At 42.4% G+C, this 22,226-nt stretch overlaps 1 protein-coding gene across 6 annotated transcripts in view; it reads right to left on the reverse strand.

Annotated features, from left to right (window-relative positions):
• Window positions 1–2,595: 2,595 nt before the first annotated feature.
• Window positions 2,596–22,226, reverse strand: part of TK2 (thymidine kinase 2) — a 118,933-nt gene continuing 99,302 nt past the window's right edge. For all 6 annotated transcript variants that reach the window (XM_050923198.1, XM_050923197.1, XM_050923196.1 and 3 more), the window contains 7 exons: window positions 20,681–20,734; window positions 17,849–17,938; window positions 14,862–14,935; window positions 5,777–5,865; window positions 5,256–5,335; window positions 3,414–3,494; window positions 2,596–2,984 (listed from right to left, as the gene is read on the reverse strand). In XM_050923198.1, coding sequence (XP_050779155.1) covers window positions 2,886–2,984; window positions 3,414–3,494; window positions 5,256–5,335; window positions 5,777–5,865; window positions 14,862–14,935; window positions 17,849–17,932 — 507 coding nt within the window. In that variant the 5' untranslated portion in view covers window positions 17,933–17,938; window positions 20,681–20,734 and the 3' untranslated portion in view covers window positions 2,596–2,885. The remainder of the gene's footprint in view (window positions 2,985–3,413; window positions 3,495–5,255; window positions 5,336–5,776; window positions 5,866–14,861; window positions 14,936–17,848; window positions 17,939–20,680; window positions 20,735–22,226) is intronic.

The raw sequence follows: 22,226 nt of genomic DNA on the forward strand, positions 1-22,226 counted from the left end.
ACAAATTGTTTGAGGAAGAAACAAAAAAGTATTGATAGGGATTTAGGAGAGTTTGTGATACTGTCTGATAGAGAGATTTAGGCTTCCAGTGCCCAACTGAGTCAGGTTTTATAACACACAAAAAAGTAGCTCCTAAAACACACTACTCTGATTGTCACATTTTTTTCTCTGAACACTGGCAGAGTAACCACCAACAATTTGAGCAAATAACTGAAACAATGCCATTCTGCTGAAACATTTTAATTTACACAGTGAATTTGGAATCAAGACTGAAAGGAGTAAAAACTTCCCTGCTCACTAAAGGGTTTCTATTAAGGAAAAATATATATAATTAATTGAGCATTTAAAACATATGGGACAATCTCCAAGGAGCTGGCTGTTTTTGGTCTCTCTTAGGGTATGCCCAGCTTGTGTGTTTTTAAGAAACATTCAAATACGATTATTTTTTCCTCTACATTTAAAATCTTTATATACTTAAGCAGTTAGAAATGTTGGATCTTATTGTTCAGCTAGAGTACTAAAGCTTTAGAACAGAACCACTGAGCCTAGGCACTGCATTCACATGCTTTAGAAAATTAATTTAGTGTTGCACTCAGAAACTCTTTCTGCAAAACTACCAGCATTAGACTGTATAAACAGAGAACAAAAAATCTTGTTTGATGTTTAAAAGAAAAAAAAAAGAAGAAATTACCAGGGTGTGATGGGGTGTTCTCCTCACTCTCACCTGACAAGGTTAAGATAGTGAGGGAGGGAGGGAAGGAAGGAAATGCAGGGAGAAAGTGGAAACCCCAGGGGATCCAGGCCCAGAAGGAAGGAAGGAAGGGTTTATCCAGAAGGGTGGTGCAGTGAAAGCCTGAGAGAGATAATGTAGGAAAAGGCGCCAAGAAACAGCAGCAAAGTTTAAGATGGTACAGACCTTAGCATCTGAGTAGAGGCTCTCCGAGTTAGAACCTGGAGTAGAGGGTGGGCCTGGGTTCCTCTACCAGCCACTGGGGAAGTGGCACCATCTGGGTAGCGATGGAGAAGACTACTGGAGACAGTTTTCTATGGAATGACTTTGATACCCCAGAAATGGGAAAACACACAGTGACCTGACTGGAGGAACAAGCCATGAAAGGAGAGTACCTGGGTCAGAGAGAGAGAGAGAGAGAGAGAGAGAGACACGGCACAGCATGCAAACAAGCATGTGTCGGACCTGGAAAGAACTAATCTCCATAGCAGCAAGGAGGAGGTGCTCTAGTAGTGAGTGGACCCCATGACACAGGGCCTCCTCTCTTAGCAGCAGTCCAATTCAAGTAGAAACTGAATAAATTAAGGACTACAATGAAACTATAAATTAACTACACATGACTACAACGAAAAATAAAGATACACCTTTGTGTAGTATCTGATTGTTATTATTCTTAACCAAATGACGTACACAACGGAATTCTGTATCTGAAAGTTACTATCCTCTGTTTCTAACACGTCATAGACATTGATTACTGCATATTTACATTTACGAAAACATCTAAGCTGAGCTAAACACTGAGCTAGTTTTAAGATTATACAGTTATGACATGTCCAGTGAAGTAAATGCTTTTTTTTGCTATGTTGTTTTAAGCAGAGGTGTTCCTGGAAGCATTTCTAATTTTGCTGGCACCCCAGTTCAAACAACCCAAACTTTTATAGAATAAACAAAGAATCATCCCTTCCAATTTAAAGAGAAAATAAAGTGCAAGTTGTCTTAAGACCGCTCCGTCAAAAGTGCCAACATGAGGACAGCACTCGAGAAGGTAAATAATAAGTGATCTATAAAAACACCACAGAGCAGTTTAAGAATTAAAGTGAGAATTTAACTGTCACTAGATGTTCTCTGCTCTCTTCTTGATATCTGTAGCCAGGAGAAGCTGGGATCAAGATGACCCTATGTACCGCCCTGTCACATGTTCTTAAACTTACACGTGAGGCAAACATCTACTAGAACATAAAAAGTTTAACCTATCAAATAATCAGTATCAGAATTACTACCCAATTTCAATGCATAATAAGAAAAATTCTGTCACATGATAGAAAAAGTTTAAGGGACAGATTTTCAAAAGAGATTTTCATTTGGAGTCAGAATTTCGTTGAGAACAGCTAGATACTGAACTCTTCTGAAAATCTGGGCCAGAGAGCTTTAGACCCCAAATTCTTATAAAGCCTGGGTAACTTTATGTACCTGAGTTGTCCCACTGAATTCAATAGAACTATTCAGATGCATAAGTATTTGCAGGTTTGGGGTTTGATTCTGATCTCATTTAAATAAGAAATAACTCCAGTAAAGCCAATGAAGTTACATTGGTGCAAGTGAGATTAGAATCAGGTCCATAATTAAGAAGTGAACTGTTTTCTTTTCCTATTTTAAGAGCAATTAATGATATTTTGTGAAAATGGTGGTTGAGAACAGTAGCATAGTTATTTCATTGTTTTTCCATTGAAAATTGTTACAAAATTAGACTGAATTTGCTCACTTACTGACTACATAAGCTTGACTTATTCACAGCCTTCTAATTACATGAAAGGATATATATGGGGCTATTTGAAGTGAATAAAAGCACATTATACAAGAAAATGCAATATCAGAAAGGTATTTATACAATGCAGAAGTGAAGTAGGGAAACGAGATACAGCAGCTTCCTGTCAAGAGGTAGTCTGAGATCAGTGAAGCTGCACTGGAACTTAAAAGTGCAAGAAGCTGAAGGTAAACAGGATATGGCCTGTTTGTGGCCTTTTCATAGCTAAAGTCATTGACACGTTACAAGACAAAATCTCAACCAAGAGACCAAATCATAAAAAGTGTTGGGAATGTTGATCAGAATTCCCGATGGAAATGTTTTTTAAAGCATGACCATAAAACTGCATTTCTACAGACAGTGTTGTATATTGTACGGGGTTAATATTCGGTCCCGATTTTCTTCATACTTTTCTATCATTTTCTGCATGTCATTGTCAGCCTGAATCACCTAGGAAACAAGAAAATGAAAATTAGAACAAGAGGCCCTATAAAATCTGTATATTCTTTCCAAAAATAATTCATTTTGCTAGCATTTGAAAAGCAAGGACTTACTACCACTAAGTCCTAAAATGAACTACCTAGGCACTTGGTCAATTTGTTTTCAGTGCAGGGGTTGGGATGGGTTTTTACAATCAATGGGTCATATTCTGCAAACACTTACTACTGTAAATAGCCCCTTGGGTGATGAAGTAAGAGTCATTTGCAAGATCAAACTCTAATGCTGTATCCTACTGAGAATCAGAACACTTATTGAAATTTTTCTTTTCCAAATCATATTAGAAAAATAGATTTTGCCTTTACAACTAAAGTGACATTTGAGAATTGAAATTTTCTCTGTGTGCGCTCACCTGGTTACAATTGACCAATATATACTTACAAGCACTGGAGAAGGAACTTTAAACAGTGTTTGTTTAATAAGCCACTCCTCATAGAGCTGATGGATAGCTTCTAAATATTCCTATAAAAAGCCATTCAAAACAAGTGTTTACAGAGGTGAAACACACACTGCGGTTTCTGATCTTATATTTTTTAAGGTAAACCAAATCAGCTAAGAGGTCAATGACTACAACCGTGTACAAATATTTGATACTAAAACCCGGGTTTGACATGGTTTGACAAATAAGGTAGGTCCTTATTATGCACTGCATTGTGAGTACAGAATGCAGTGCATCAGAAACTTTCACCCAACATTTAATTTGACTGAAGTCAGAGACTTTAAGGCCAAAAGGGACCATTGTGATCATCCAGTCTGACATCCTGTATAGCACAGGCCAGAGAGCTTCCCCAAAATAATTCCCATGAAGGATTTATTTTATTCCCCTAGCTCTAGTCTACCATCCAAGCGACACTAGCACCATCATTCCCATGGGATGCCATTGAAGCTTCATGGCGAATCCACACAGACTGAGCAAGTAGAGTCTTTTAATTTCTTCCTACTGACAATGGCAACAATTTATCACTGGTGTTAGGATTTAACCTACACTGGATCTAATCCACTGAGTCAATGGGACTGGAGAGCTCTCAACACCTTGCAGGATCAAAATCTTTGTTTTAATTCCCATGGGAGCAGTCTGACTTAAACCTTACACAGAGATGAATAGACAGAAGAGGAAAGGACAAAAGGGAAAACTGAAATGAACACTGACTTCAGAGCTGCTTTTTATGTGGATACGTTTTTTCTACATTCCCAGATGATTTTCTTCAACTTCCACTCACGTCCTTTAAAAGCATTTTTGCTTGTCAGCAGCTATTAGATTTTCATGAAGAGGATGTAACCTTTTCCATTCACTATAGGTTTTTTCCTCAGTAACAGAGAAAGACACTGCAAAGTGCAACACATGATGTCTCTTCAAAGCCACTGTAGTAAAATAATAGCTAGGGCTTATTCACCTTGGGGATATTTCACATGGCTCAGGATTTAGCTCTTGGCTTTTATCTCACCATACATGTTCAACCTACCCAACTGCTCTTACTAAATCACCTTACAACAGAGGCACTTTAATAATAGGCAGCACATTCCTTCTATTACCCCATTTATTTCTGGCTTAGGGATTCATTTAAAAAGATCTGTTTGAGGCAGAGCCTTCACATAAACTATAGTTTAGGAGATGTAGTAATCTAATTGTACAACTTACGTTTATTAGGTTCCTGTATCACTGTGTGCTTGATTTTTCAAACAGTGCCTTCTTTTGGGGTACAGGCAAACACCTGGAAGGGCATTTTTCAAGCCCAAACACCTCTGCATACAGCTGATGAAGTTTGCACATATAAATTCTATTGCCCACATGCACAGGGGCTCATACTCAAGAAGTGCATGCGGAAAAGGAGAGCAGGCAGACACCCTTTGAAAATTTTGGTGGTGAATTTCCTTTTCTTCCCCGTGTTCACTGAATTGTATTGTACTGACCTACCAGAACTGCAAACATGGAGAACTTGGGGTACTCGCTGTCCAAAATTTTTTGATTTTTAAATAGATAAGGATTCACTTGTCTCTACTAGACCATAAAGCTACAATGAACCCTACACGCTTTTCCTAATAAGTTGACCCCATCAGTGGAAACACTGTGGCAAGACCCTGACTTGTATTAACTGACTGCAGTACATGATTTTATATTTAGATGGAGAGGAGCTACAGATTAAAAGCTATGAAGATGCAGACACGTGATGCCCTGAAAGGTATCTTGAGCCTCTGCTTAACTATGATGGAAGATTTCCTTACCATAGCAATTATCTTTTCCTCTTCTCTGCATCTATTCTTTAATCTCTCATAACAAGTTTCAGGAGACGTCTGTAGATAAACTGCCATCAACAAAACATTGGACTAGTTATTTTCACGGGGTCAGGTTAGAAAGCAATGTAAAGCAGAAATCTTCTCCACAACCAACAGAAAAGCAATCTGCGGTAGGCATTTCTGACATGGATATCAGCCATAAATGTCCACAGTGGCTCCACTGCTGGCCAATCTATCTGACACCAGTGGATTTTTTCTCGGAGGAAGGTAGCCACCTCCAAACATTGTGGATATATATAGGTGAAGTACGGCAACGTAACAACATCACCAAATGTTCCAAAGGCATCACTGCTGTTTAACGTGTACACTAGAAGGTATTTCTTACGTCACAGAAATTTAGGGCACAGGAAAAAGAAATAGGAAAACATTTTTTCTCCTTTTTCATAATACAATACACAAAAAATACTCAATTTAAACAGGGACCAGTGTCAAAGAAGAACATGTTTTACCTATCAAATCAACTGAAACATCAGCGTTCTTTGTGATCCATTCAAACCATTCAGTTAGCACTATGTAATCCACTTCTGGCATTCTCCCACTGCAACAATCAATAAGAAAATGATTTTTTTATTACCTCTTTTACTACAAAATCATACAGTGTGCAAGAGGGCCTGATTCTGATCTCTCAAATGATTTGCACCAGTATATCTTTGACCTCACTAGAACTACTCCCGATTTACACCAGCATAAGTGAACTCAAGACCCATAATGCCTCTAGTCACATAGAAATATCATTCATGGGTCAGACATCTGAAAAACAATTAAAAATGAAATACTGGCTAATATAACCCTCAGTTTTAACAGTTTTTGTAACACAAATTAGTATTTTATGCTATGCCACAAAAACACAGTTACTTGGTGAACTAAGTAGGAAAATGTTACAACATCAATATCTATACCGTAGATACAGTAAATTAGCATCACTTATATTTCTAACATTTTTCACAGTGGGACTGTTATGAATGTATTTAAACTGTTGCACGCCATGCTGCCATGAATGGTTGATTGACTGACACAGAATTGTCAGGGGTGGAGACAATTGGCTGATTGCTCATCAATGATGGTGCCCCAACGACCAATGTGGTTATGGGAGTGATGATGATGACCCCAAAATGGTCATCTTGATAAGAACAACCAGTAAAATATTAAACATGTAAATGAGTACAAAAACTACTAGCAGACCTATGACCATTTGCAGCTTTCAGATGAGTTTAAAAGAGACAGACGTCTCGGCCATTCTTTTGGCAACATGTCTGGGTCGTAACCAGGAAGGAGACAGCAGCATATAAAGATATTTGCAATATCTATATTGGAGTTAAGAAAGAAAAAGAGCAAAAGCTTGCAGAAATTATACTACCCCCATTCCTTGTCTGCCATCCAAATTAACAGCTTGCCTCCACAGTTTGGAGAAAGACAAAGAGAAGGGTAACAATTCATTGTGAACAAACAACTGTTGTTTTTCAAATACCCGTAACTAGCAAATGTTTTTCTGTGTCACCATCCATAATGATTTTATATTTTAACTGCACAAGCCAAGGGAAAAAACAAACAAACCAAGGTTGATTCTGCCACTTTTTTTCCCCAAGACATATGAGAAAAGGAGGAGTGGCAAGGCTGGATAGAAATGGAAGTACAAAACAAAAACAACAACAAAACCCAGAATTAAATATATACTGCATTTGGGAGCCAATCCTGAAAACCTCTCATGCGCAGGCAGTCTTGTTTATGCGAGCCGTGCCATTGAAATCAATGGGAATATTTTGCATGAGCATCTGGAACAGGCTCATGGAAAATAAAGGTCATGTGTAAGAATCAAAGCAGAAGCTCCTCTATCTCAACTGAAATCTTGCTGACGAGGACATGACTTTTCCAGAGTAAAAGTTCGCATTGCCAAGGTTATATAGGAATGGGAGCAACTTCCTAACCCAACTACTAATTTGATTTCAAATGGAAAAATTAACTTAATTATGATTTAGTCATAAAAATCATACCCATTCAAATGCACATGTCTAAAATTGCTAAAAAACAAATACGTGCTTCTATTTCAATACTAAATACAGAGTTGTAATAATGATAAGAATACAGGAACATTTGCATTTCTGTGGCGACTTTCATCATAGAATCTCACAGCAAATGCAAATTAATGGAGCCTTCAACATCCCTGTAAATATTCTTCAGTTTTTCACTGACAGAGTGCTGAAGCACCGAGAGTTAAGGTGACTCTGAAAGCCTACACATGGAGTCAATGGCACTGCCGGGGACAGCACCCGGAATTTTTTAGCTCCCAGTCCCTTGATCTAACAATGAGAAAAGGAAGGAAGCATGTTTAGATTAGACATCTGGACCTCCGCTTGCTCCCTGGCTTTGAGTCAGGGACTCATACTCTATCCTGTTTCTATCAGCAAAGTCTAACCTCTGTTCTGATACAGAATGCCTATCCACCTCTGAGCAGCCTGGCTCTTTATTTCAAAAGATTCAAGGTCCCCTTTTTTAAGAACAAAAATGCACTTTTCTTGTAATTGATAGTAAACCCCTTAAATAAATACCCCCTTGCACTGATACTAAGCTACGACCCTTGTTCTGCCATCCAGTTTCTTATATTTGGTAAACAATCTTTGCTGGAAGGGTTAGTTGAACAGCTTGGACCTGGACCTGTCAATAAAATTCCAGCAGCCTGAACCTGAAGATGTCACTCCAGTTGGTCTGGTTTTTTGGATGCTCATTACAGATTCTGTTGATACACCATTAGCAACCACTGTTGGATTCCCTTTGTGGCCCTTGGTCGGTTTACTTAAGACAGCTGATTTATGACTTGCCTAGGGATAAGGATCTCTAAGCCTATCTGAACTGAATATGAGAATCCCCCAGGGACTAGCTAAAGGTGAAAGAAATTGTTCCTTTGGCTCCCACTTACTTAAAAAATGAGGTATACTTCTTTATGAAGACTATTAGTTAAGTAAATGGTTACACTCCAGAGCATTTAAGATGGAGCTTTACGAATTCCAAAAGTTCAATGATTTTCTTTAATCTCACTAACTCTCATACAGAGGTTGAAACGACCCCCATTAACTGAAACTACAGCATAACATGTCAACACAGATAAAGAACAAAGGCCAACTTCCAATCACATACCCCACACTGCCATTATTGAAAAGCAATTTGTTTTATACCTTTGGGCAACCAATGAAAGTAGCCCTACTGCTAACACCACACAGCTCAAGCTCTCCATTAAACGATCTAGAATTGTGCTAAAAGCTTCCACAGCAAGGACTTCACTCTAGCTAGTACAATAATGTATGTATCTCAGTGCAACACTCAGGTCATGACTCTCAGAGCTAATCAATACAGAACAACCCTCGGAACTCTCTCTTCCAGGATATCTAGTGGAGGGGTTGGCAACCTTTCAGAAGTGCTGTGCCGAGTCTTCATTTATTCACTCTAATTTAAGGTTTTGCGTGCCAATAATACAATTTAACATTTTTAGAAGGTCTCTTTCTATGTCTATAATATAACTAAACTATTGTTGTATGTAAAGTAAATAAGGTTTTTAAAATGTTTAAGAAGCTTAATTTAAAATTAAATTAAAATGCAGAGCCCCCTGGACCAGTGGCCAGGACCCAGGCAGTGTGAGTGCCACTGAAAATCAGCTCATGTGCCGCCTTTGTGGGGGCAAAGGCAGCAGCTGCCCCGGGGCCAGCGATTTAAAAGGGTTGGGGCTCCGGATGCTGCTACTGCAGCAGTGGCGTCCAGAGCCCCAAGCCCTTTAAATCACCACAGGACCTCCGGGTGGTGCAGACCAGGTGGCCTGCAAGGGCTGGCTGGGGGATGCTGACTCCTAGCCCTGCCCCTTCTGCCCTAGGTCCCGCCCCTTCCAGGGACCAGAGCCGCCCCTACCACATACCGGTAAGTGTCCTGAGTTACTTTCACCCCTGTGTAGTAATAATAATGTTTTTATTAGATTACACATTTTATTTTATATTCTTGCAAAGCACCATTAACAGATAGGGACGTTGTATAATTATCTAGGATTACGTATGTATTCACATGTATATATAGATATCTTAAGATATTTCAGCATGGCCCTCTTAACCCACGGTCCGTTAACAAGCCGTTCTGATGGCTTCACTCCCGACATCCACGTGTCTGTACTGTACTTCAATATCACACCTGTACACCAGGTTCACCTGTGCAAGAACAGTCTCTCTTCACACGCATGCTCACATATCACATGCCACTAAACTCTCAGCATTATGAAGTGACAGTCCTTGGGCTACCCTGCGAGCCACCTTGTCACCTCTGCCTCCAGTGAGAGGGAGTCTTCCCTCTGGTAGCTGGGTGACAGCTCACAGGCACCATCAGCCCTTCAGCCACTCAAGCACTGCTCCCTGGGCTTATGCCAGCCCTAACTTCCCCTTACAGGTTAATAACAGCTCCACCGCAATCCCGGACTCCCTCTGAATTGTTCTCCTGTGACATCCAGTCCTTGACACTGGCTATTTGCACAATTTCCAGATCCTCTGCACACAAAGGTGCACTGGACCCTGGCTTACTGGTTCTTCCTTAAACCACCACCCCTATTACCCACACAACACTTATGATAAAACAAAAGGAGGTTTATTAAAGGTAGAATAAAAATTTAACTAGAACCAAGAGTGTGGTGGAAACAAGTGATTACAGTACAAAATAAAATCATGGACCGTGAACCTTGGCCTATACTTATCAATAGTTACCTTTCCTATTTAATAAAGTAGATTTCCCACGCCACCAAGTTCACTCTATTGCAGAGCTGGCTGGTTTCTCATTAACCTGGATCCAAAATGTTCATGAAAGCACCCACCTCCGCCAGGGATTCTCCTCGTTCAATGCATCCAGAATGTCTTTTCTGCACTCCGTGATTCTGAATACAGTGTTTTGTTTCCATACACAGCCAGGGTGAAACTTTGTCTGGTGTAAAGTTCCTTTTTCACCTCTGAGAGGTTTGGATTGTTTGCCTAGGGAGGTTGTGGAATGTCCATCATTGGAGATTTTTAAGAGCAGGTTAGACAAACACCTGTCAGGAATGGTCTAGATTGGGGTGGGCAGGCTTTTTGGCCTGAGGGCCGCATCTGGATGGGGATATTGTATGCAGGGCCATGAATGTTGGCTGGGACAGGGGGTTCGGGGTGCAGGAGGGACTGTGGGGTGTGGGAGTGCAGGAAGGGGCTCAGGGCAAGGGGTTTGGGTGCAGGAGGGGTGCAGCAGGGGGCTCAAAGCAGGGGGTTAAGGGGCTCAGGGCAGGGGATTGGGGTGCAGGAGGGGTTTGGGGTGCAGGCTCCGGCCCAGTGCCGCTTAGCTACAGCAGCTCCAAGATAGTAGCAGCGCGCACTGGGGCTAAGGCAGGATCCCTGCCTGCCCTGGCACAGCGCCGCTCCCAGAAGTGGCCAGCATGTCCAGCAGTGGTTCCTGGGGGTGGGGTGGGGCAGGACACTCCTCTGCGTGCTGCCCTCACCTGCGGGTACCACCGCCGAAGCTCCTATTGGCCACGGTTCCTTGTTCCCAGCCAATGGTAGTTACAGGGGGCAGTGTCTGCAGGCGAGGGCAGTGCACAGAGCCCCCTGCCCCGCCCCCCGCCCGAGGGGCTGCACGGACATGGTGCCAGCTGCTTTTGGAAGTGGCGTGGTGACCCTGCCTTAACCCCGCTGCGCCACGGGGTTGGCAATCCCGTGGGCTGGTTGAAAGCCCTGATGGGCCAGATCTGGCCCATAGTTTGCCCTGACCTGGCCTAGATAACACTTAGTCCTGCCATGAGTGCATGGGACTGGACTAGATGACCTCTCGAGGTCCCATCCAGTCCTATGATTCTATGGTGCTGCTGGTGATTTTGCATGGATAGTTTTGGGAGGAAGCAAGCTTGGTCAATTGAGATTTTCATCATCTTGCCAGCTGATTAGGGATTGCTTGAATGAGCCATCCCTGAGGCCCATCATCTCTTGGTGTTTAATTTCTACTCCAGGTCCATAAAGCATACTTCAGTATAAACACACTGGTTTTTAAATATTACCTGTGCATACATCTTGCAATGATTATGAGTCTTGACAAGTTATGAGCTTTCTGCAGACACCTCACATGATATCCCTTTTGGATAAATGCCTTGCAAAGTATGTGTTCGGTGTAAGGTGTTTGTCAGGTCTGAGGTGAGAGTGGTTTATTAAGACAGAGACCTCTTGGCAAAGTCCCCTGTTGTCACACATGTAAATGAGAATATCCATAGAATGAATATTCCCCATGTCTCAGAACAGTAGCAATACCTATTTAGTGTGGGGAAGATTTTCAAGGTAATGATGGCAGTTAGGTGTCTAACTCTCACTGATGCCTCTGAAAATCTCCTCTTATCAAGACTCAGCATAAGAAATATGATTGCCATGCAAACTTGGTAAGTAATATATCTATGCCAGGTCAATGCATAGCTTTATTTTCTTGATATTTAGAGAGAAGAAACTATTTTGTGGTAGCAATTTCAGTGCAACTACTGCACATCTCAGATGGTTTAAAATCATCAGGGCTTTGCCTTCATGCCTCAGGCTTATCTCCTTCTGAAGTGTTTTATAATCCTCCGTCAGTGAGAGGGGAGGGACTAAATGACCTCTTAAGGCCAGCCCTATAATTCTATGATTCTACAAGAAACCAGAAATACACATCTTGGTGCATCTTAGAGTTGAAGACTAGTTACACTGGCTATGTAGTACAAAAATTGCTTTAGTCATAATCATATATGCACTAAGTAATAAGACTGCCTGTGGTTACAACACGCCCCATTTTAGGAGATCCAAAGTAGGTCCTAAACTACATATAACGTCATCTATTAACTGTCAAATCACATCTATTAATTATAAAAGACCAATCACTTTTTGTCCCTCTGCCTCACCTGTCATGTCTCCTTTTCCATATTCTATGAGTTCATTTCCCAAACACCTAAATAGCCATTCACATACTCTGACTTTTGTTTGTTTAATTTGCAACCAATTTTACAGTTTGTTGTAATGAGACACAAAGTAAATACCTGGTCCCCAACACTAAAAAAAGATACAAAAACAGAAATGACAAAACCATAGCTGCCTGTAGAAAATATGTTACAAAGTCAAGAAATAAAAGTTATTGCACATTATACTTAGCCTTTTAGCAGTAGGCAAGATTTTCAATACTTATGACACAGGCATTTGGTCCGAAATGAAAAAAGCAAATCAATAGCTTAAAAGAAAGAAAAAGAACTAAGTACTGTATAGTCTTCTGAATACAGACTATGATAAACAGTGACTCTTACTATTTTCCACTGTTTTTACATGCCTTACATCTTAGCTTATCTCTTATGTAAACATTCAAAGTAATTCAGTAACAAACACAATGTAGCATGGATGCCATCTTGTGGATCTACTGGCAAGCAGCTGTTTTCCCCACAGATTTGGGCAAGATACATTTTTCCTATAACCAGTCTGAGGTTTCATAAACTATAACTCATTACAGATTGTTTCAAATATATTAAAAAGCCGCATAGAATCATAGAATTGGAAGGGATCTCAAGAGGTCATCTAGTCCAGTCCCCTGCACTCAAGGAAGTACTAAGTATTATCTAGACCAGGGGTGGGCAAATTTTTTGGCCTGAGGGCCACATTGGGGTTGCAAAACTGTATGGCGGGCTGGGTAAGGAAGGCTGTGCCTCCCCAAACAGCCTGGCCCTTGCCCCCTATCCAACCCCTCCCACTTCCCACCCCCTGACTGCCCCCCTCAGAACTCCCAACCCATCCAATCCCCCCTGCTCCTTGTCCCCTGACCACCCCATCCCAGGACTCCTGTCCCTAACCGCTCCTTCAGGACCCCACCCTCTATTTAACCCCCCCTGCTCTCTGTCCTCTGACTGCCCCAACCCCTATCCACACCCCCGCCCCCTGATAGGCCCCCAGGACTCCCATGCCTACCCAAGCCTCCTGTTCCCCGTCCCCTGACCGCCCCCCCAGAACCTCTGCTCCATCCAACCGCCCCCTGCTCCCTGTCCCCTAACTCCCCCGTCTCCAGACCCTGGCCAAATCTCATTTGTATATTTAATGTACATTGTATCTACTTAATTTCCCTGTTCCAATTATCTATAGTTTTATTCTTCGTGTCCTGTCTTAAATTGTAATGCAGAGGTCAGCAACCTTTCAGAAGTGATGTGCTGAGTCTTCACTTATTCACTTTAACTTAAGGTTCTGCGTGCCGGTAATACATTTTAACGTTTTTTAGAAGGTCTCTCTCTGTAAGTCTATAATATATAACTAAACTATTGTTGTACATATAGTAAACAAGGTTTTCAAAATGTTTAAGAAGCTTAACTTAAAATTAAATTAAAATGCTGATCTTACACTGCTGGCCCACTCAGCCCGCTGCTGGCCTAGGGTTCCGTTCACCTAGCTTGGCAGCGGGCTGAGTGGAGCCTGCAGGACCCCAATTGGCAAGAGGCTGGCAGCCGGGACCCCAGACCAGCAGTGGGCTGAGCGGGGCCAGCGGCCAGGACCCCAGACCAGAGGTGCAGAAGCTTCTGTTTGGTGCTCAGGGTGGGGATGGGGATGTGGGGGGGTACAAGAGTCAGGGCATGGAGTGTGGGGGGGCTGCATATGTGTGGGGGGTTGCAGGAGTCAGAATGGGGGCTGGAAGTGTGTGAGGGGGTGCAGGAGTCAGGGTGTGGGATGGCTGGGTATCTGTGGGGGGTGCAGAAGTCAGGGCTGGGGTTGTGGGGGGTGCAGCGGTCAGGGCAGAGGGCTGTGTGTGTGTGTGAGGGGTGCAGGGGTCGGGTCAGGGCAGAGGGCTGGGTGTGGGGGGGTTCAGAGGTCAGGACAGAGGGCTGGGGTGCTCAGCTTATGGGGGTGCTTCCAGCCCCCTGCTATGAGCGGCTCATGGGAGGGGGCTGGAGGGCATACGCCCAATTTCAACCCTTTCCCCAGGGCCCCATCCATCCCCACCTCTTCTCTGCCTCCTCCCCAGAGCAGCGAGCATGCTGCGGCTCGGCTTGGCTCGGCTCCCCCTCCCCCTCGCAAGGGCGATCAGCTGATTGCTGCAGGGAAGGAGAGGAGGCGCTGCAGGAAGGCAGCGCACTGCGGGAAGAAACGGGGGAGAGGGGAGCCTGGCTGCCAGCAGGACCAAAATTCTGCCTCCTGCCCCTGCTGAGTGGGGCCGGGACCCCAGCAGGTGGCAGCGTACCATTAAAAATTGGCTTGCATGCCAGTTTTGGCACACGTGCCACAAGTTGCCGACCCCTGTTGTAGTGTATCTTTCTGAATACTACTAAACAGATATTTTGTTTCAGCCAAGAGAAGATTGGATTGAGTCTGTATGTGTGTGTTTGTCTGTGTGTGTATATATGGTAGCACTGACTAAGTAAGCAACCACTAGCTCTCTAATACACTGCTGCAGGTTTTATGGATTACTGAAATGCAAATCATCATAGAAAACTAAGATGATCAGTTTATTTAAAACGCTCTACAGTTAAAACAAGAAGCTAAAGTAGTAAACCATGTACTGTACCTTCGATATAAGTTTTCTACAAAAATGTGTTTTGCACTGTGAATTGACCTCTCCATCATTCTTAGCGGGGAAATCTACAAGATAAAAACAACAGCCATTCACTAGTTTTACATTTTCCAATGTTCTTAGTTTCTTTCACCCCCTGATGCTGCATAGTATGTCCTTTTACATCCATTTTTTTATTAATCTTTTTCATGCTCACTACATTATTAAACTCCTACTAAACTATGCTAAATGTAACATGGACTAATTGTTTGGGCAGAGAGAAAAAATTACTCTTACTCAGAAACATTTCTGACAGGTTTGGGAGTGGTAGCCATGTTACTGTGTATCAGCAAAAAGAACAGAAGTACTTGTGGCACCTGAGAGACTAACAAATTTATTTGGGCATAAGCTTTCATGGGCTAAAACCCACATTATGTACATAAACCTGGGATTCCAGAACCAGGACTTTCCTGACACACTAGACTTATGGAAGATGTATGAAGGATAACTGCAGGGGCACCAAACCCATCAATACCAAGAAGTTAATCACTGGACACTTGACTAGAAATAAACTGCAGTCCATTAGAATGTGCAGAGCAATGGGAACTGTTTGCCTGAAGTGGTGCCCTCCTCAGATATGTTACTGAGCTTATTACATAAGGCACTGATCAGAGAGACTACAGAAAGAAAACAGGATTTTCGAATTGTCTCAAGTGTGCTACTCCTCCTTCACAGAGGCCAAAGCAGTCACTGTAATTGGCAGAGTATCTCAGCTTCATCTGATCTACCACCCAAATGGGCTTCAATTTTGGTGAACGATGATTTCCTGCCACTGTTTAAGCTTTTCTCCCTGGTCTCTAAAGAATCAGGTGGTGCTGGAGGAGTTCTTTCCAATCAGCTATTCCGCACAGAGTTAATGGTCACACAGTCACAATTGCTATTGCAAGGTTGACACAGGAACTGGCAGCAGAATACAGATTAGAATGCAGGGGAATTCTTGGGAGCTTTTAATGAGCTCTTAAGAGACACTGGGACTTTTAACATTTTGCAAATCAAACAAAAGAACGCTCTGCACTTTCAAACACATCCAAACCTTTTGGGTTTTTTCCACAGCTGTGCTAGGAAATACAAAGGAACTGAAAAGGCCTTCTGGGTACTGAGCACCCCCAGTTGTCTGCTACTCAATATGCTCCTTTGCATGGCAGCTCTTTCATCTCACAACTTTCACAGAAGTGATGGTGCATGGAGCACTTTTCAAGGTGCTTTGCAAGACAGAGCTCTGGAAGGCTTCCTGCCTCTTTAGCCTCCTCTATATCTACGGGGAAGATGGAGAGAGAGAGAAAAGTTCCATCCACCCTGAAGCTGTACAACACATGAGACTCTTCTGTGGGTGTGAGAGCCAGAGCAGTGCTATAGGGCGTGGGGCACAGAGGGGTAGAAGTGGAAGGCATTTTGCCCATGGAACACAGAAACAGACTGAAGAAACACCTGAGGATGGGGAGGGAACATGCTCGGAAATGGAAATCACACCCTCTAAATAGGTGAAGCATGCACTCTTCCAGTGCTCATTGTAAACAGGTGCAGAGGAGATTGGGATGTGGATTTCACCCCACCCGGCCATGCTCCCTGTGCCTCTGGCCACACTAACCCACCTCCCTCACGCTCATTTAGCACAAGACCAATGTGCTGGCTGCCTCCTTCATTAATGCACAAGATGAAGAAAGGTCTCCCTGTGACCTCTCTTCCCTATGTATCTGTGCAAAAGCAGCCACAATCTGGTATGTTCCGTTACTGCTTTAATCCAGACTAGGGACATGGCCATTATAAAAGCCTACTGTCTGCTCATTTTAGGAGACTAATGTCTCGGCATCTTTTAATTGAAGCTATCAATCTTTTTCCATTTCCTTCTTTACATGCCAGGAATAATTTTTATTTGTGTTTTCATCCAAGAAGAACCCAGCATTATGGTGCAATTGTATCATAACGCACACTGAATAGAAAGTTAACAGGATTTGTCCAAATCTTCAGGAGTGCAGAGAAGTGAGAACTGGGCATACTTCAAAACTCGAACTTGTAAAATGTCACTTTTCTGAGAAGGGAAGGAGAAACGATTTCCAGAAAGCCCCAAGCCACAGCCTTATAGAACTATTTTGTCAAATTACTATTAATCATTTTCACTGGACCATAACCTTACATGGGACTTTACAAGAAAGACCCCTGCCCAAAGCAAAGCCAGACAATATGATACAATAGCAAACAGTTCAGGTATAAGAGTAACTGGAGATGCTATCAAGTGGGAAGGAAATAATAACTGAAGACTCCAAGGCAACAACAAAGGAGTTTCAAGAGGGGATGAGAAAGGGAAAAGGGAGGATCCAGCCCAAAGAGTGCACATAGGAGAGGACTGGGAATAATGTGAGAAGGGAGCAGAAGGAAAACAGATGAGGAGAAAGAAGTGTAGACAATCCAAAAGGAAGAGGTAGATAATCTCTGTGGAAGTATTTTGAAGGCGTTAGAGTGAGAAGAGGTGAGAAGCAGGAAGCTGCATTTGTGTTTAGAGTCACATGGATCAGCAGGGGTTATTCTGAGTGACACGAGCCAGTGTGTGATTTTGAATATTCACATTTAAGATTACCATATGTGAACCCAGAGTTTGAGGTTCCTACAATTCACATACACCAAATAATAAATAAAAAGGCAAAGACAACAGTCAAGCTGAGAGATGACCAACGCATGGGCCAACATTTAACAGTAAGCAATACTGGATACAGGAATGAAACACATGTAAATATAGGAGGTAGATGTCCCAGCCCCCACTGAGCATAGACTTGAGTATATCAGTGTTGTCTTTTCACATGGAAATTCCTACTAGCTTCAGGAACACAGAATGAAAGTCAACCTAAGGTCTTATCTTCTGGATGCAGGGTTAACAAATTATTTTGATCGATAAATGCACCTTAATAGCTCTGCTTCAGATTAAAAGAAAAAAATCTTTAAATTACCATTGGCCTGGTATGCTGATCCAACATGGTAAGCTGTATGTATGTCTGCAACGTTATCCCCCACCGTGATGAATCTTGATACATTAAGCCCTGGTGTTGGGGATGGGGGAAGAAGAGTAAGAGAGAAATAAAACCACTTTGACTATACCAATTAGTAACAAATAAAGCTAAGCTATATATTTTATACCTGCTCACAGTTACCAAAATAATGGTATTAAGGTAGCAGACACCAGCATTATTACTCCTGGGGACGTTCTGCATACAGCATTTTAAAATTCTGCAAATTTTATTTGTCAAAATAACACTACCAATCACACCAGTTTCAATTATTTTGGAAATTTATTTCAAAATACCTGTCAGCAAGTATGTCTGTCAGCAACTATATATGCCAGGGGACCAGATACCAACAACCCCTCCCCCACAGAGCATAGGCGCCAACTTCTCCTGGTGCTGGTGGGCACTCGACCTCCCACCCCCACCCCTGCCCCATTCCCATTCCAACCCCTTCCCCAAATCCCTGCCACTTCCCCATCTCCTCCCCTGAGCGTGTCGTGTTCCCGATCCTCCCCTCCTGCTCCCACAGCCTGTTACGCCACGAAACAGCTGTCCTGCAGCGGCAAGCACTGGGAGGAGAAGTGGGGATGTGGCATGCTCAGGGGAGGAGGCGGAGGGGAGGGGAGTTGGGGCAGGGAGGTGGGGCAGGGAGTACCCACCAATTTTTCCCGGTGTATGCGCCAACCCCAGAGCACCCACGGAGTCAGTGCCTATGCCGCAGAACCCAGCTGTGGCCCCACCAGCCAATATACATGAACCCTCTCGCCCCCGGGCCCAGCCACAGAGCCCCCCCTTGGCCATATAGCCGTGCCCCCCTCCCCCCGTCCAGAGCCTACCTGTGGCCCCCCCAGCCCAGACACCTGCCTCCCTCTTCTCCCAGAGCCCAGGGATCCAGAGGAAGAAACAGCCTGATGCTCGGTCCCAGGCTTGTGTGGAGTTTCCTGTGCACCGCCTTCTCCTTCCATACTGGGAACTTCATCAGCCAGGAGCTCTCTAACTCCTTCCCCTCCCCCCGGCAATGTCTTATATGTGCATGCTGGGCTCTGTTGGGTCCAGCGATCCCTAGTGGTGGCCAACAGCATTGCAGCCCATTTCTGTGGGGGAAAGGAAATTCTGCACACACCATGTTAATTTCTACAAAACTCTGCATTGTGCAGTGGCACAGAATTTCCCCAGGAGTAAAGAATGAAATGGCTCATCTGCATTGGCAGAGCATGTGTTGAATTATAGCCCTAATCATAAGAAACCCTGAGCAATCAGAACTCTCACTAAACTCAGTGGGAGTTACAGGCACTCAGCACCTCCCTGAATGAATACCTATGTGTAGTGCATTTAACTCACAAGAGCTCGCAGCCAGAAGTCTCCTCTATGAGGCAAATGCAAATTACACAATGTCTAAAAAAATGAATCTGCTTCTGTGCTTTTGTGAGCAGGGCTGGAGCTCCCAGGACAGCGAATGACACTACAGAGAAGTAGCTGGATGTGTCCACAGTATCCACTGTGACTCTGAGAAGAGAGGTCCTTTCCACAGAACATTATGAGTGTTTTCCCCCTGTGGCTCCGCAAAGAATTTCTCTAATCTCCAGGACTCCCAACCCACTTCAATTCTTTACACCAGTAAATACCAGCCTGTACCATAAACCCAAAGTATAACACTTTATAGTAAAAAGGGAGTTTTTAGGATCAAGTGTTGGTTTGCAAAACAGCTTAATAGCAAATATTAGGGTTTAAAGTGATCTGAATTGCCTGCGGACACGGACTTGGCCTCTCCCCCCACCTCAAAGAGAGCTGTGAGGCAGGTGGTCTACTGGTGAAGATGCTGGTGACACAACAAGGCATGAAGCAGTGCATCCCCCTGCTACACTGCCAGTAGAAGAACAGAAAGCAGAGCATCAGTAACCTCCACCAAAGGGAATTTGCTTTCCTCAGGACACACTGCTACTAGTAATGGAGCCAAAATGCATACTGTGAGTACAAAAGTGCAGGTATTTTGAACAGGTTGTATGTGCAATTTAGGCTGGAAGTGAAATTTATTCATTTACTTTTATTTCTGACACACACCACTCAGCTCTGGGTAATAATGCTATTTATCAATCAGAGGGTGGAGTCTCTGACGGCGCTGCATCACTGCATTAAAAGTGTCTGATTCTGTGAGGTGAGGATGACCCTGCACTCTCACCATAATCAATGAAGGCACTCAACATCTTGCAGGACACTTTCTCAGCAGTCACACAGCACCCCCTGACTGCCAAATCTAACTCCTTTCACCTTACTACACACTCTACTTGTATTGTATTGTTTAGTATTAAAAAACACTTTCCTGCCTGCTTTGAGCATTTGAATGAGCTGTCTTAGCCTTAGTTTATTTATGAACTAAAGAACTCACTGCCAGGCAGTAACAGACCCATTGTGTCTCTGAGATCACCTTAAGATTGCAATCTGCTCCATGCAGACAGACCTTTACGCCTGCACAGAGCTCACTGATTTCAAAATGTGGCTCACTGTGGGTGCAGTGACCATTAGCATGAAGCTTCTTGCAAGATCGGAGCCCAAATCCTTCTCAGGGCTACTTTTTGCACACAATAGGTTTAATGCCCATTCCTCAATAAGAGAAAAAAAATAATCACCATCATGATATTAATTTTCAGTTACATAAGATTGTGACCATATCCTTGCTAGGGACTTCAATGCATCTAAACCTTCACACAGGACTTTGAGAACATCAGGGTCCATATTTTTAACAGAACATAAATCACAGGGTTAGTTCCTGCCACTTACCAGAAGATTGTGACCACGTACATTCCTCCACTTAGGCACAGGTTCCGTCAAAACCTTAATTAAAAAATGACATTCATTCCACGTGGCCCAAAGCGATTTCAATTTTTTTATTTTATTTATCTGAATGTATCAACATAAGACCATTTTTATAAATGTCTGTACTGGAGGATCTATCCCTTTTAAAAAAAAAAAAAGAAAAAAGGACTGATTTAATGAAATACACAATTTAATATTTAAGAGCTATTATACAAATGAAAAAGATGCATTTAATTACAAAATGTCCTGGATGGTAGTTTTATTATTATTATCATTATTATTATTATTTATCAGCCCACCAAAACAAAGCAATGGCTGACTGATACCCGTAGAAGGCTGTCATTTATCAGTAACAGTGTAAAGAGAGAAGAACTGACAGCCGAATGTAGAGGGTATTTCATGCGAAAGAGCTGCTCACAAATTAAATTCCCATAGGACAAAACAGAATGACAAAGGAATAAAAGCTGAAGATCAATATGCCATTATACATAACTCTAATTTTATTTTTGTGGATCATAAAGAAACGCAGTTAGAACTTTAATAATAATCAAAATTAGACAGAAAAAGAAGGTCTATTCTGCCCTAAGTAGCTAAAACCACAAGCGTCTCCAGGGGGTCTCCATGTGGGCATGAGGATCCAGCAAACTACATGATCAGGGCATAAAGGACTTCTAAGATCTTAGTGTGAGTCTGAGATTAGCTAGATAAACTACATGCACTTACTTTTTAAATTTTTGCACTGTATACATATTTAAAAAAAAAACATTTTGGGCTACTGGCTATTTATTCAACTCAATTCATCCCTTTTAAATTATCAAGGACCCTCATAATACTAAGTATCCCTATGAAGAATCCTAGATTTTTGTATTAATATTCTTCTTAGCAGACCTACCAACACCTTTAAGATTTTATGTACACATAAATAAATGCTTCCTGAAGTTTATTCTGAATTTGTTTTGATTAAAGCAATTACAGTATTAACAACAGGTTTGTCTTTTCCTCATCCAAAAGCATTTTGCCTATGGAATGTGGGATCAACTCTCATGTTTGTTTCACAAACTTCTAAAAAGGAATTATACAAATGTATTTTTCCCAGCAAACCAGCATATCTTTACCTGAATTATTTTAGTTTAATTACGTGAATTGTCTCTGACTTTGCTTATTATGAGATCCATTTAAGATTTTTAAAAACGCAGTAAATAAAAATGGTAGTTCTATTGGTTATTGTTAGTTTATTGAGGGACAAAATTTGATCTACAGAATATACTATGTTCCGTTGTTGAATATTTTTGAATTGCATATATTTTATATCTGCCACTCAACAACTAAGAATTTTCCTAATATATATATTGCTTCTTCCACTGACTGTGTAGCAGCAGTTTACAATATTCCAAGAAACTAATACTAACTCACACCTCAATTATGGAAACCCTCAAATATATATTTAATCAAGTAGGCAGACCCAGCCTATTTTACGCGAGCAAAGCTATGAGTGTGTGATTGTAGGATC

This window comes from Gopherus flavomarginatus, chromosome 14 (assembly GCF_025201925.1).
Source record: "Gopherus flavomarginatus isolate rGopFla2 chromosome 14, rGopFla2.mat.asm, whole genome shotgun sequence".
Lineage (NCBI taxonomy): Eukaryota > Metazoa > Chordata > Testudines > Testudinidae > Gopherus > Gopherus flavomarginatus.